This window comes from Ochotona curzoniae, unplaced genomic scaffold (assembly GCF_017591425.1).
Source record: "Ochotona curzoniae isolate NIBS_2020 unplaced genomic scaffold, NIBS_Ocur_1.0 scaffold_1037, whole genome shotgun sequence".
Taxonomy (NCBI): Eukaryota; Metazoa; Chordata; class Mammalia; order Lagomorpha; family Ochotonidae; genus Ochotona; species Ochotona curzoniae.
This window is the reverse complement of record NW_024467083.1, coordinates 33,337,276-33,352,253: the sequence shown is the minus strand read 5'-3', so window position 1 is coordinate 33,352,253 and position 14,978 is coordinate 33,337,276. Positions and strand designations below refer to the sequence as shown.

Here is a 14,978-nt window from a genome sequence, read left to right as displayed (position 1 = left end):
ACAGCGCAAAAGCTGAGAGCAACCGTCCACGCGTTCAGGAGAGGCAGAGACGTGCCTGGCCTCGCAGTTTATTGTTTAGAAACCATGAAAATGACAGCAGTTGCTTGGCACAGGCCTCCCAGGGCCCACGCAGAATGGCAGCAGAAGGCACCCTAGGCCTGGCCTGGGCTGGCCTGGAACAGCCCAGGGGGGGACACAGTCTCAGCTGGATCCCCGAGGGAGACTCTTGGCACGTTGGCATGGGTGCGGGACAAGTAAAGCATGCAAGAGGGGCAGAAGGAGCAAAAGGGGCATGCGGCTAGAAGGGAATCCAAATAAATAAAGTGGAGTGACGGGGACCCCTTACCCTTGCCAAGGAGTGCCTGGACAGGGTCTGGCTGAAAAGCCTGCCTGCCTTCAGGCTGTAGGTCAGGCTCAGTGGTGCAAGGAGCTCGGCAGGCAGCACACAGAGTTGGGCATTAGGCCCAGTGTTCCAGGCGCCACCCCCCACCTGCACCCCTGTGACCTGGGGGCACAGGGCCAGCCAGGTTGGGGAAGGGGTTCTCTCTGCAACTTGGGTAAGATGCCAAGGGCAGGGTCAAGGCCAGAGACTTGGAGGGTGCAGAGCACAGACATGGAGAGAGGGAGATGGGGGAGAGGCCCTGGGTCAGGAGAAAGGCCTGGGGAGACACAGACATGGGGTGTAGGGGTGTCTGGGGAAGAAGCTGCTGCAGGAGGGAGGGGACAGCCTGGTACCAGAAAGCCTGCAGTGGGGGCCCAGGACGGTCAGTCCAGCTTGGCAAAGCCCCCTATGGTGACCTTCCTCTCGGGCTTGGTGCCCACAGGCTCCTGCAGCTGGACTGCACCACCACCGATGAAGCAGAAAGCTGGGCACACTGGCCCTGAGCAGTCCAGGGGGCACTCCAGGAGCCCACGGAAGGACACAGCATCCAGGAAGGAGACTCGGCCCCGCTCATAGTCTAGGCAGATGCCCAGGCGGGGCGGCAGGGGCACCGTGCAGCTGGCAGCTGGCCCATCTCTCCCCGTCAGCCCCGCATTGGCATTTGCTCCAGACCCCAGCAGGATCTTGCCCATGCCAATGGTCAGGAAGGCAAAGGGTGGTGACGCCTCCACCGTGGCATCCTCGGCCCCGCTGTCGTGCCCGCTGTCTGGGTCATACCTGCAGGGGCGGGTGCTGGGTCAGGAGGAAAGTGGGGTCCCAGGGGGTTGGGAATGATGGGATGTAGGATGAGTTTGTGGTACCCAGCAGAAAGTAGGCTGAGGAGATGCCAGTATGTGTATGGGTCCTGAAGCAGGGGTTTGGTGAGAAAGGAAAGCTAACTAGCAAGAGGGGTGTGTGGGGGGGGGGATGAGGCACTGATAAGACAGGATGTGGGCCGGAAGGACATGCTGAGGAGAGGGCTGGTGGGGAGAAAGTTGGGGAGATGAGCAGCTGTGAGGTGGGTGTGGGGTGGTGCTGAGGCCCGATTAGAGTCACAGGCGTCACAGGAATGTGGGATTGGAACAGCCGGGTCTAGGAGGGACTTGGGGTTGGAGAGAAATCAAAGAAATGGGGCGTTGGGGATAGAGGGTTGGGAGTGGGGTGCCAAGGGAAGAGCCTGTGGCAGGGGACTTGGATGGGATGGTGCGAAGTAGGAGGCTGGGGATGGGGAGGCAGTGAAGACAGGCCTTTGGGGGAAAGGACTTCGGGATGCTGATGGCAGATGTGGCAGGGAAGGTGATGTGGAGGAAGGATGTTGGGAGTGGGATACCAGGGAGAAGGGACAGGCGGGAGGACCTAGAGATGGCTCGTCTCCGCCCCCCTTCCCCACCCCCACCTGGGAGCCCCGGACACCCTCCAGCTGAGTCTACCTTCTCCCTCCACCCCACACTGCCTCTGTCCTGCTTGCAGGGGCCCCCTCCCAAATTGTCCTTTCCAGAGGGGGCCTGACCTGGGGCTGATCACGTCAGCGGCGCCCTGGAAGCTTTCCTGAAGCTTGCTTTCCAGCCCGACGCCCACCTTGACCAAGTAGGAGGCTGGATCCACAGCGCAGGCCCAGTAGCTGCGGCCCTGGGTCACGGCGACATCGCCCAGGACCACGTCCACACTCAGGTGGCAACCGGTGAGCAGCCGCTCAGCAGCCAGCAGCAGGGGCAGCCCCGGGACGCTCCTCACGGCCCGCTGGTCCTTGCTGATGGCCAGGCGGTCTCGGCTTGCGCCCCAGCGGCCATCAAGGAAGAAGTGCAGGACTGGAAGGAGGTGGAGGGTTAAGACAGGGAGGACACACAGGACAGCACAGGTGCTGGGATAAGAGCCTGGGGGCTGGGGTGCCTCTGAACAGGCGGCAGGTGGCCAAGGGTCACTGGCTCCCCAGGAACAGGCAGGGGGCTCTGGGGGATAGGACATGTATGGGAAACTGGGATGGGGGCCGTGTGGAAGAAAAGAAGAGGATGCCAGATGGGCATGGGACCCCAGGAACAGTTTTAGTGTCACAGCTGCCTCAGGCTTCCTGCCACCTCTTTGCTGCGGTGGGTCCTGTACTGTGCCCCTGTTGTGCAGGTGTCCTGCCTGGCGACACTGCCACTTCACCTCCATCTGCATGCCTTCCCCCTACCCCCTGGTGCTCATGGCCCTACCTCTCATGCCTTTCCCTCAGTGCTCCTGCCATCAGCTCAGAGTCAAATTTCAGGAGTCACCTTGCTAATATGTTGCCAGCCCTCACTGTGAGCCCGACTGTGAATATGTTCCAGTCTTTTAAAAATTATTTTTGTTGATTGTTTTAAACAGATTGATTTATTTTAATTGAAAAGGCAGATCAGCAGAGAGAAGGAGAGACACAGCTCTTCCATCCACGGGTTCATTCCCCAAGTAACTGCAATGGCCAGAGCTGAGTAGGACAGGACAGGAACTGGCAACCTTATGGGATCCCAGCAGCTGCAAGGCAAGGATTTAGCCAGTGGGCTATCACACCAGGCCCAAATATGTTACAGTTTTAGTCTTCACAGCCACACTGAGAGATGGGTAGAAGATTGAGAAGAGAGTGAAAGCCTTGGCCATTGACACACAGCTGGGGGCCAGTGTAATAGCAATGAGTTAAGCCTCTGTCTGCAATGCCAGCATCCCGGGTGCTGGTTCATGTCCTAGCTGTTCTATTTCTGATCCATCTCCCTACTTGCAGTCTGGCAAAGCAGGGGAGGATGGCCCAAATCCTTGGGCCCCTGCACCCCTGTGAAGACCCAGAAGTTGTTCCTGGTTCCTGGCTTCAGATCAGCTCAGCTCTGGTCTTTGCAGCCATTTAATTAGAGTGAACCAGCGGATGAAAGCTCTATTTCTGTCTGTCCTTCTCTTTGTAAATCTGATTTCTGAATAAAAATAAGTAAAGTCTAAAACACACACACGGAGCTCCAGCTGTAAGAGGTGGTGCTGGGCTCTGAACCGAGGCAGCCCAGCTCTAGAGCCCATTTGTGGAACTTGCTGCTTCAGCCAGCTCCCTGGCATCCATCCAGGACGTAAGCCTCAGGCCCCAGCAGCCCCCATGCCCACCCGGCCATGCAGCCCTTCACATGCTCACCAGGTGCCGGGGGCGTGTGCAGGTGTACGTCCTCGCTATATTCGCCGTAGCCAGCCTTGTTGCAGCCGCGCACGCGCAGTACATACACAGAGCCTGTGTCGGGGTTCTCCAGCAGGGCGCTCGTGCCCCTCACCTCCTCCCGTCGTTGCCAGCGCGCTGGGCCTGGCTGGGCAGGCACATCTGTGCGGCGAAACTCCACAGTGTAGTGCCAGGCAGGTGGGGAGTGGGGGGGCAGTCGCCAACACAGGAAGATCTGGTCGTAAGCAAAGGTGCGCTGGGTGTCAATGACAGGCGCCTCAGGCACTGTGGGAGAGAGAGAAGGGGGTGGCTGGTCAGTGAGAGCTTGACCTCTGGCCTGGCAAGGTGGGCAGGGGTGGGTAGGAAAAGGGAAAGCAGCGGGAGCCGGGGGGGTGAGTGTGGGTGAGAGGAGACTGGGGCAAGACCCCCGTGGGTGCTAGGCACGGGCCAGACCAAGTCGAAGGAAGAGAAAGCAATAGGGAGAGTGCGGGGCTGGGGGTCAGGAGCCCTGGGCTCCATGCTGCTTGGTCTGCCACCGTGTCACTTCCTGTCTTGGGGCATCAGCTTCCTACTCTGTCCTACTCAGGGTAGCAGAGCAGGTGTATCATTCTGGAGAGAGGGAATGGGGGTCCTTCCAGTCTAAACACTCTGGGAGGTCGGAGGAACCTAGGGGGAAGCAGGCAAAGGCCACGGAACAGGACAGGGCTGGGACCGGGTGGGGGATGCATGGTCAGCAAAATGGAAAACTGGGAGACAATGGAGGGGAAAGCAAGCAAGCAAGCGGCAGCTTGTTGTGCACTGGCGGGGGACACGGAGGGGATGGGGGAAGGCTAAGGAAAAAGAGAATAAAGGCCCAGGAGAGCAGGAGTCAAAAGGTCAGAAGGGCCAGGGTAGATGGGGCAAGCACCTGCAAAAGGCAGAAGCAAGAGTATGGGCACCGGGTTCGTGGAAGAGCCAGGTGATTTGGGTGAAGGTGGGAAAAAAGGAAGGCCATGTGTGGAGCAAGGGGTGGAGGTCACACAGAGCTGCATGGGGGTGGGGTGGGGGGCCCGACGGGGGGGTGCAGGCCCCCCCGGGGCAGGGCCGCTGACTTGCCTGGGCTGCTCCGGAGCAGAGTCCGCGGTGGCCACAGCCTACAAACAAAGAGAGGGGGAGAAGCGGCGCTGAACGCGGTGGTGGGGATGGCGTGGCAGGGTGTGCTGGCTGGGAGGAGTGGCTGGCCTGGCCTGGCCAGGCGGGGCAGGAGGCCAAGGAGGTCCCTGGTGGGCACTGCCCCCCCGGGCCCGCTGCTGGAGTTGGAAAGGGAAGGCTGTGCTTGGGTGTTAGGGGCCTGGCCACCTCCTTACCTCGCAGGAAGCTGAGCTCGGTCAGCAGCTTCATCTCACGCCCCACGTCCAGTTGACAGTGGCGGAAGGAGGAGCTGGCGGCTGGCCGGAAGGCCTGGAGGGCCTCAGTAGCCCGGGCAATCCTGGTGGAGGGGCGCGAGAGGTTCAGGCACTGCCCGTCCCCTGCTGCCCCCAAGCTTCGCTGTACTCAAGAGACCCCCCCCTCAGGGTCCCAGCCTGCTAGCCAGAAGCTTTCTAGACCCTGTCTTGGGGGTTGGCTCCCACCCTAATGCTCTGCTCCCTGCCCCCCAACCCTCCAGGGAACCTGTGCTGGGGACCACACCCCTGAATACCTGTTGTGCAGTTGCTTGGCTGCCTGCACAAAGCAAGGCTGGTCTGTCTCTTTCAGCACTTCCTGGGCATAGCCCACTAGGCCTGAACCATCCAGCAGGCTCCGGTGCTCCTGGATCTGGGCGCTGAGACGGGCCAAACGCTCCTGCTGGCACTCCTCAATGGCCTGCAGCAGGGACGCCCTCTTCTCTTCCAGCACAGCCCCCAGTCCCCGCACCAGCTGGGACACCTCCTCCTTGGCTTGCTGACCACTCACCTGCCCAGGGAACAAATCCCGCCCCCCAGGGATGCATGACTAACTCTGCTCTCCTTGGAGGTTAAACCCCCCTCCCCACTACCCTGTCCCTGGGATGCCACGCCAGGCCTAGGCTCCTGCAGGTGCTGGGTGAAAATCCTAACTGCCCAATCCAACAGGCACAGGCTCATGGCTGCCATGGCCCCCTACCCTTGGCTGGGCAACTCAACCCCTGCCAGTGTGCGCTAAGCTCCTTGCAAGCTCTTGTCACACTCCCAACTGCTTAAGCACCCTTCCAAAGTGAAGGATTATACTAATGCGCCACCAGCACCTGTGTCGTGCCTGTGGTCTGTCTCTGCTGGCGCAAAACTGCATGCTATCCTGGCCAACTGCATGCTAGCCTCGGGGCCCCTGAGCCACAGTGGCCTCATCCCCCGTTGCACAGCGTCATGGAGGACTGGCCCGCGGCGCTGGTGTCCCCGCCAACCTGGTTGAACCAGAATCTAAGCAGGTGTGAGCGCGCACGCACACACACACATACACACACATACACACCCCCTCACCCCCAGCGGGCTTCCTCAGCTTGCAGCTAGGTGATTGGGTCTTGCCTACCCACACCCCCTTCACGCCAGCACTCCCTGGCAGGGCCCAGAGCCCATCTCGGCGAGCCTTCCTCCCTCACCTCTGTGTGCCTCACGGTCTCCTCCAGCTCACAGATCTGGTTCTGGACCGTGTCCTGGTTTCCCAGGATGTATGTCAGGCTCTTTGTCAGTTTGTCCTGAGAGGGAAAAAAGAGACAGGCAGCACCCCTGGCCGGGCAGGAGCCAGCGGCTCTGGGAGGAGGTGTGGGAAGGCATGAGTGTGAGTGAGCAGTTCAACTCAGCCGGGAAGGGGGCTCACCTTGAGAGCTTGGTAGGCACTGAGGACTGGGGTGATTTTGTGCCCACTGTGGGTACGGCGGACCCGGCAGAGTTGGCATACCAGCCTTTGACATGTCTTGCAGTAGTGGGTCACCTCCTCCTTGTGGTCTGGGCACATCAGGCCCTGGGGACACAAAGAACAATGAGAGACAGGTAGTTAAAGAGAGTGTGAGGGGCTCAACTACAGCCCTGGGGCAGTTAGCAGCCCACCCTCTACAGACAGCAGGGGAAGGGAAGGCAGCCGGTGGTGTTCCTCCGCGCCACCTGGTGGTGGGCGCTGGCATCTGCGAGAGCCGTTGCCCGCGGTTTCCAGACCTTGGCCCTCTGTCACCAGCCTTGCTCCTCCCTCCACCCATCCAGTGCCCCACCATGTGCAGGAACAACAATAATGATGGAAATTAATCTCAACCCCTGGTTGATATTTAACCTGTTCTATTCTTGTTGACTGCCTGACTCCTAACACTTACATCAGCCCCCCCCCACACACACACACTGTGGTGCTCCATAAATATTTGTTAGAGGAAAGAATGCGTAGGGGCGAATTTATGCACAGATAACACTTGTGAGTGAACAAATATTATTCCCAAGCTTGTCAACAACCTTGCAGGGACAAATATTGCAGGACATACACCTCCCCCATCCACCCACCCATGCCAGGCTACCAATGACAAGAAGCTATGGGTGGGGCCCGGCAGCGTGGCCTAGCAGCTAAAGTCCTTGCCTTGAACGCGCCAGGATCCCATATGGGCGCTGGTTCTAATCCCGGCAGCTCCACTTCCCATCTAGCTCCCTGCTTGTGGCCTGGGAAAGCAGTCGAGGATGGCCCAAAGCCTTGGGACCCTGCATTCGTGTGGGATACCCGAAACAAGTTCCTGGCTCCTGGCTTCAGATTGGCGCAGCACTGGCCGTTGCGCTCACTTGGGGAGTGAATCATTGGACGGAAGATCTTCCTCTCTGTCTCTCCTCCTCTCTGTATATCTGACTTTCCAATAAATAATAAATAAATCTTTAAAAAGAAAAAAAAGAAGCTATGGGTGGCTCCATCCAGCAATTTGGTTCCACGGAAAGAACCCAGTGGCCAACCCCTGCCTAGCTCTGTTTTTTTGCTTTTTTGTTTTTAAGATTTGTTTTATTGGAAAGTCAGATATACAGAGAGGAGGAGAGACAGAGAGGAAGATCTTCTGTCCAATGATTCACTCCCCAAGTGAGCACAACGGCCAGTGCTGCGCCAATCTGAAGCCAGGAGCCAAAAACCTTTTCCAGGTCTCCCACATGGGTATAGGGTCCCAAGGCTTTGGGCCATCCTCAACTGCTTTCCCAGGCCACAAGCAGGGAGCTGGATGGGAAGTGGAGCAGGTGGGTTAGAACCGGCGCCAATATGGGATCCAGGCGCATTCAAGGCAAGGACTTCAGCTGCTAGGCCACAGCACTGGGCCCCTAGCTCTGTTTTGAAACCTACCACCACGGGACCAGAGTGGTGGCATGCAAAGCAATCTTTCACCTGCAGTGCTAGCATTTCATATGGGCAGCAGGTTGAGTCCCAGCTGCTCCACTTCCCATCCAGCTCCCTGCTCGTGGCCTGGGAAAGCAGTGAAGAACAACCCAGAGCCTTGGGACCCTGCACCCTCATGGAATACTGGGAAGAAACTCCTGGCTTCAGATCTGCCCAGCCCTAATCATTGTGGCCATTTGGGGAGTAAACCAATGGGTGGAAGATATCTCTCTTTTTCTCTTCTCTCTCTATATCTGCCTTTCAAAAGAAAAAAAATCTTAAAAAAAAAAAAAAGAATGAAACCCATTACCACGCCCCTCCCTCCACGGAGCCAGCTCACCTTGGGGCGGAAAGAGAGGGTGGGCAAAGTGGGCTCATGCTGGGCCTTCTGGGTGCCCCACGGATGGAAGAGCTTGAAACACTCATTGCAGAAGGTGGCTCGACACTCGGTGCAGCCCTTGGTGGCCTCCAGGGGTGGGGGCTTACACAGCTGGCAGAGGATGGCGCCGCCTACACTCACACTCTGGCGGTACCGTTCCACTACCCGCTCCAGGGTGAGGTTCCGGAAAAGGCCCGCCAGGCCACGCTCGCCCAGCTCCACATCACCCTGGCAGGCTGGGCATGGGAACATGATCGCTTGGGGGTGCAAGGCACCTCGTTTCCTCCCAGGGTACGTCCCAAAGCCTGTCAATGGAAGGTAAGACGGGGTGAGAATTAACAGCCAGTTGGGCTAGGGACGAGGGAGTTTGCTCCATGACAAAACAGAGCTGTGGGCCGGGTCAGAGCTCAGCCTTCAGTGCAGCCCACGTGAGCAGGGCTGCCAGTCCCCAAAGACGGACAGAGAGATGTCCTGCTCCAGCGGACAGATGCCCGGCTTCCACCTGCCTCACCCTGCCCCCACCCCAGCAGGCCCCAGCCCCACCTGACTTAAGCAGTCGGTCCAGGCGGTCTGGCTTGGGCAGTGTTCTCCGGCCAAGGCGGGGGCTGCGGGTGGAAGGCGTGGATGCAGGAGAAGTGGGTTCTGAGCTGGGGTCCCCACCATGGCCTAGGTAGCCCTGCTGGCTCAACACCTCTCGGGCACAGGCCTGGCACACGTTATGGGTACAGGGCAGCACCAGGGGTTGCTTGTACATCTCCTGACACACTGGGCACAGCAGCTCTTTCTCCATGTTCTTCATGCTTGTCTGCGGAAGGGGGCGGGGAGCAGGAGGCAGTCTCAGGGCTGGGGTTCCTGGGCCTGTCTCAGCAGGCCCCTCTCAGCTGCCTTCAGTGTAGACCTCATGAGTCTCAGGGAGGGGCCGGACCACCTCCCCTTTGCCCAGTCCCTGCTTCCCTCCTGCAGAGGCGAGCAGCGTGAGGGCCTCCCCCACCTACAGGCCCCACCCTCATCCCTGGGCCGCAGCAGCCGGCGCTGGCACCATCTCACCTGCCTCCATCCCTCCGTGTCAGGGCCGCCTGCCCCTGGCCTTTCCCTCAAGGGCACCGCCCATTCTGCAGCTCCACGCTCACCGACGCCGCCCCCTTGCCTGACACCCCTCCCCCGCGGTCGACCCCTCCCCAGTGCCCGGCGCCGCTTGCTTGCCATCTTCCCGCTGGCCCCTTCGGTCCTCCGGGCCTGTGGCCGCTCCAGCGGCCATTCCCCATCCTTCACCTCCCCATCAGTCTCCTCTAGCCCCCCTCCCATTCCGACTCCGTCTCCTACACCCCCACACACACCCACCCTCACCGTCTGGCCCTCCCGCCCCCTCCCAGCGCGGCAGCCGGCTGCAACCCCCTTCCCGAGCTTAGGGAAAAACAAGAACCCCGCCTACTCGCCCCCGGCCCACCGGAAGTGTCCCTCCCCCTTCTGGTTGCAGGGGGTCCTCAGGCTCTGCCCCACCCCCCCACCTCACCTTGGACCCTCTCTTCGCAGCCATCCCGGTCAGGGGCGCAGCTGACACAAAGGAGGGAGGAACAGGGAGGGAGGGGGGAGGAAGCAATGGGGGGGAGCAAGGTTGGCACCGCCCCTGGGAGAGCCGGGCCCCGGTTGCCATGACAACCGCAGTCTCGCAGGCAGCCCTGGGTGGGGGTGCGATGGGGTGGGGTCTTGGGGAGGGGTCCAAATCAGGCACTGCACCTCGGGGCGCCTCCTCCGTCGCCTCCCACCCAGCCCCCGCCGTCTTGGAAGGCCCCCGAGGTCTCCCAGGCCCCCTTCTCAGCAAAGAGCTGCTCGGCCCGAAAAGCCCCAGCCCGGTGCCCCGCGGGCGGCTGCCCCGGCCGGTGCGCGGGGTCTGGGCAGCTCCATGCTCCTCACAGCGCAGCAGCCTGTCGCCTTGGCGGCACCGCGCTCCGGGCTGCGGAAAGGCAGCCTCTCGCAGTTGCATCCCCTCCGCCCTCCCCGTGATCGCTGCCAGCCCTAGCCCCCTGTCTGCATGCCGGCATCGTCCTGGATCCCACCTGCTCCACGACCCCTCAACGCCCCCTCCCGTTTCCCCTCGACCCCACCACCTTAACTCACACTGATGCGAACCAGTGCATCCATGATGGAGGTGAAGGTCTGCATCTCCTCCCCCTCAGCCATGGCCCTCCCGCGCCCGCCCGCCCCCGGCTGCCCGATCCCGGCTGCGGCTGCGAACCCGGGGCTCGAGGCGGGAGCCCGGTGGGGGTGTGGGGAGAGGGTGGGGGTGAGACGCCACTGCGCATGCTCCAGGGACCAGCCTCGACCAGCGCCCGTCGGGGTTGGGGGTGGGAGATTCTCCCCACGTGGTTCTGGAAGGGCGATGGGGGTGGGGGGACATGCTGGGGGGCTGAGGCACCGCCATGTCTCACACTGGCTTCTAGTCTTGCTTGTGGAAGCAGAGAGGTGGTTTGCAGAGGGAGCTGTGACCTGGGTGTCAGCACTACATGGTGGGTTGGGCCAGAATCCACGGGAGATGCCGCGTGGGGCAGGAAGGTTCGAGGCGCAGGCACTAGAGACGACATGCATTTAAGGGAAAAAGGCAGGCAGAGGAGGGCTGAGGCAGGGAGGTGAGCGCGGGGAGGTGAGCGCGGCTGGCGCGGGGAGCCCGGGCTGCACCGGCACCGGGCGGCCCAGGACGCGGCGCTCCGCCACGCCGTGCGTCCTCCCTGCCGCCAGGGGGCGCCGCGCGTCCTCCCTGCCGCCAGGGGGAGCCAGGGCGGCTCGCAGGGCGACGCGGCGTGCGGCCTCCCGGCCCCCGACGCACGCGCACAGCCGCCGCCGCCGGTTCGGCTCCCCGAGTTCGTGGCCAGAGGCGCCTCTTGGACCCTCGGAGGGGGGCATGATGGGTAACCGGACGGCGGGGTCCCCGGGGGGCGGCGTGCAGGGGTCGGGGGTCTTTTCTCTGGGTCCTCTCCGGCAGCGCTGACGTGTCCTGGGTTGCAGGCGGCGGGCGTCGCCTCGGGGACCGGGGAGTGGGGGTGGAGTGTCCGAGGCGTGTGTGTGTGTGTGTGTGTGTGGTGGGGGGTCGTGCTCACACAGCGGCCGCTGCCCCTCGCCCCCTGCAGTGGTGGGCACCGGCACCTCGCTGGCGCTCTCGTCCCTGCTGTCCCTGCTGCTCTTCGCCGGCATGCAGATGTACAGCCGCCAGCTGGCCTCCACCGAGTGGCTCACCATCCAGGGCGGCCTGCTGGGCTCCGGCCTCTTCGTCTTCTCGCTCACTGTATCCTGCCCGCGGTGGGGAGAGGGGGTGGTGGGCAGAGGGGAGGGCGTTGGGCTTCCCGAGGAACCCATTGGGCGCTTGCCTCCACGTTGCATGCCCTTCCTCCCTTAACTACCGCAACCCAGGCCTTCAATAATCTTGAGAATCTTGTTTTTGGTAAAGGATTCCAAGCCAAGATCTTCCCCGAGAGTAAGTAAAACTCGTGGGTTAAGTATTTGGGTGGGCCTCAGCTCAGTCACATGTAGAGGAGGTTGAGGTTCATCTCATTTTCAAACTGCACTCACTCTGTCGGAGCACAGTGCTTGGAGCACAGTGCTTGGGCGCACGGGTGCGGCCTGATCCAGCCAAGGACATTAACATGCCCCCTCCCCCTTATCATTGTTTTATGCCTGGATCCTGTGAGCTCCACTCTCGTATTTGCCCATAAAACATATAGTAGGTTAACATGCTGTCCAGCCTCTCTCCCCCGCTCCCCTTCTCCTGGTGAACTTTGTCAAGGAGAAGTAAGTTTACTAAGACTGAAGACACGCAACACCTTGGGATCCAGCACCTTGTCTGGCTGCTGCAATGGAGGCTGGAAGACAAGGCTTCTGAAAGCAGGCCCCCACACCCCTGCACCTCCCAGGGACAGCGCCTAGTGTTTGGACTGCATCCTGGAAGGCAGTTTACTTAGTCCACCCCCCTCTCCCGGGGATGTTCAGGAAGGGGGTCCAGAGGTGAAACACCAGAAATGAGCCAGGTGTGTTTTAGCTGAGAGCAGTGGTGAAGAGTCTAAATATTACAGCAACAAGAACCCTGATCAAATTAGAATGAGTTCACTGCTTTTTCATTTGGAGTAATCCTTCCATTGCTGCTTGGATTGGTGATTTCATTTACTTACAGGAAAGAGCTCACGGAGCAGGTGAGGCCGCAGAGTCAGATCTAAGGAACCAATGCCACGAGTCCCCAGTTCCTGGGGACGGGGTCTCCTGTAGGGTCTAAGTGGGGCCCTCTCTGTCCAGCCCCCGGGTGGCCTTCATCCTCCTGTCCATCAGGGCCCAGCACTTCTCCTTTAGACCTCTATTGTTTTCTTGAGAATGTATTTATTGGAGAGGCAGAGTGACACACCCAGAGAGAGAGACCTTCCCTCTGCTGACCCATCGGGGGTTCCCAGTGGGGTTTTTCAGGGACTCAAGCCCCTGGGCCATCTTGCTGCATTTGCTCTGACGTGGTTTGAGCACATCTCTGGCGATGATTTAATCCCCCAGGCCTCTCTGTCCTATGTGGTTCCCCATGTGCAGTCTGCATTTGCTTCTGGAGGAAACCACTGCTGGGGGACAAAGTCCTCAGCCCTCAGCCTGCCTGCCTGTCTCCACATTCTGCCCTCCTGTCCTGGGACATGCTAAGATCCTTTCCTGCTCCCAGCCTCTGACCCATGGCCCCCACTATGGTCCTCATAGTCTGGCTTCTGTTGGAAAGGCCATTGCCCCCTGTCATGGTGGGACCATCAGGCTCAGCACCATGAGCTCTGCCATCGTCTTCTATTTTCTCCTGTACAAGAGAAAGACAGTTTGTGGTGGGGGGAGCTGATTGAGATCTGGGGCAGAGCATCAAGGCACACGCAGGCCATCCGAGGTCCTCCTTCCACCGTTAAGCTACACTCTCCCTCAGACGGAGGGCCCCAGGGTGCTAGACTGTACGGAACGGTGCCTGGTAGAGGCTGTTGTGGCACAGCTGGTTAAGCTGCTACCTGTGATGCTGGCATCCCACTTGAATGCTTGTGGCAGTCCCCAGCTGCTCCACTTCCCATCCAGTTCCCTGCTAATGCATCTGGGAAAGCAGCAGAGGATGGCCCAAGGGTTTGGGTCCCTGCATCCCTGTGGGAGACCCGGAAGAAGCTCCTGGCTCTGGGTCAACTCGGCTCTGGTCATTGCAGCCATCTGGGGAGTGAACCAGTGGACAGAAGATCTTTCTGTAACTCTGTAACTTTTAGATAAACAAATCTTTAAAACAGAAGAGCAACAGGTACCTGGTGTTCTGGGGCTCACCACTCCCTTCCCTTTCTGCCCCCCTAGTTCTCCTGTGCCTCCTGTTGGCTCTCTTTGCATCCGGCCTCATCCACCGAGTCTGTGTCACCACCTGGTATGTACTTCGGGGGAGGGACCTGGCAACGTGTCCTCTGGCTCCAGGCCCTGGCTGTAATGGTGCCAGGAGGTGGGCACCCACCCCTGCCTCTTGCGGCCTGCCTTCCTGGGCCCTAAGCCCTGCTCTGAATTCTCTTCCCAATGCTGATGTCCACCCCGGGAGGCACCGGGCCAGCAGCACACCTCTGATGTCAGCCACGACCTCTCTCTCTCTTTCCACATCATAGCTTTATCTTCTCCATGGTCGGTCTGTACTACATCAACAAGATCTCTTCTACCCTGTACCAGGCAACAGCGCCGGTCCTCACCCCTGCCAAGGTCACGGGCAAGGGCAAGAAGAGAAACTAGGCCTGAATGTCCAATAAAGATGGTTGTTTGTAGCTGTGTGAGTTGTTGCACACTGGGGGTCTCGTTGGCCACAGCTGGTTGGGTGTTACTGAGTACTGAGACAGGTACACTATTGCACACCTTGGGCATGGTGAAGGGTTCATTTGTATGTCATTTACTGGATTGGCATGGGTGCCTGTGAGGACCTTCTCATGGAAGAGAGATGTGTGAATGAGCAGCAGCCTTGACCTTCAGGGAAGGGAAGAAGGCCAAGGAGGGCCTGCACGAAGGCCTGGAATGGGTGAGAGCAGTAGTAACGCACCAGCCCCATGTGATGGCTTAATGGCTACATCCTCCCCTCACAAGCACCTGGATCCGAAATGGGTGTCAGTTCTGGCCCGGCTGCCCCACTTCCCATCTAATTCCCTGCTTGTGACCTAGGAAAGCAGTAGAGGACGGCCCAAAGCTTTAGGACCCAAATGGGAGACCTGCACCCACCTGGGAGACCAGGAAGAAGCTCCTGACCCCTGGCTTTGGATTAGCTCACCTCTGCCCATTTTGGCCCAATAAAGACTGATGGGGGTGCCCAGCGCGGTGGCCTAGCAACTAAAGTCCTCACCTTGAAAGCCCAGGATCCCATATGGACGCCGGTTCTAATCCCGGCAGGCCCATTTCCCATCCAGCTCCCTGCTTGTGGCCTGGGAAAGAAGTCGAGGACTGCCCAAAGCCTTGGGACCCTGCACCCGCCTGAGAGACCCAGAAGAGGCTCCTGGCTTCGGATTGGCAGCACCGGCCGTTGTGGTTGCTTGGGGAGTGAACCAATGGATAAACGATCTTTCTCTGTCTTTTCCTCTTCTCTGTATATCTGCCTTTGTGGTAAAAATAAAATAAATCTTAAAAAAAAAAAAAAAGACTGATGGGGTAGGGCCTGGCACTATAGCTCAATGGTTAAATCCTCACCCTGCAAGTGTAGGTAT

At 59.8% G+C, this 14,978-nt stretch overlaps 2 protein-coding genes across 3 annotated transcripts; one reads left to right on the top strand and one right to left on the bottom strand.

The window, feature by feature from the left end:
- Positions 1-558: 558 nt before the first annotated feature.
- On the bottom strand, positions 559-10,571 carry TRIM46 (tripartite motif containing 46). 2 transcript variants are annotated; one of them, XM_040998428.1, is made up of 10 exons: positions 10,390-10,571; positions 8,815-9,076; positions 8,233-8,576; positions 6,381-6,524; positions 6,163-6,258; positions 5,248-5,501; positions 4,916-5,037; positions 3,552-3,854; positions 1,932-2,229; positions 559-1,159 (listed from the first exon to the last, which is right to left on the bottom strand). In XM_040998428.1, the coding sequence occupies exons 1-10, from the start codon at positions 10,450-10,452 to the stop codon at positions 766-768; spliced, it is 2,280 nt and encodes a 759-aa protein (XP_040854362.1). In that variant the 5' UTR covers positions 10,453-10,571; the 3' UTR covers positions 559-765. The 2 variants fall into 2 exon arrangements, with proteins under 2 accessions (XP_040854362.1, XP_040854363.1); XM_040998429.1 differs by lacking the exons at positions 1,932-2,229; positions 10,390-10,571 and adding an exon at positions 9,785-9,864 and having other exon boundaries at positions 1,083-1,159.
- Positions 10,572-11,088: 517 nt separating this feature from the next.
- Positions 11,089-14,054, top strand: KRTCAP2 (keratinocyte associated protein 2). The gene is made up of 5 exons (XM_040998450.1): positions 11,089-11,177; positions 11,397-11,551; positions 11,677-11,740; positions 13,606-13,672; positions 13,902-14,054. Exons 1-5 carry the CDS (start codon positions 11,171-11,173, stop codon positions 14,020-14,022), a joined length of 414 nt encoding a protein of 137 aa, XP_040854384.1. The 5' UTR covers positions 11,089-11,170; the 3' UTR covers positions 14,023-14,054.
- The last annotated feature ends 924 nt before the right edge of the window (positions 14,055-14,978 follow it).

Coding starts and splice junctions, on each gene's coding strand:
- TRIM46 (XM_040998428.1), bottom strand. CDS start 10,452: ATGGCTGAGGGGGAGGAGATGCAGACCTTCACCTCCATCATGGATGCA. Junction 9,077..10,389: donor ATGCACTGGTTCGCATCAGT/GTGAGTTAAGGT, acceptor CCCCTTCCGCAG/ACAAGCATGAAGAACATGGA. Junction 6,259..6,380: donor GTGCCTACCAAGCTCTCAAG/GTGAGCCCCCTT, acceptor TTTCCCTCTCAG/GACAAACTGACAAAGAGCCT.
- KRTCAP2 (XM_040998450.1), top strand. Junction 11,741..13,605: donor AGCCAAGATCTTCCCCGAGA/GTAAGTAAAACT, acceptor CTGCCCCCCTAG/TTCTCCTGTGCCTCCTGTTG. Junction 13,673..13,901: donor CGAGTCTGTGTCACCACCTG/GTATGTACTTCG, acceptor TCCACATCATAG/CTTTATCTTCTCCATGGTCG.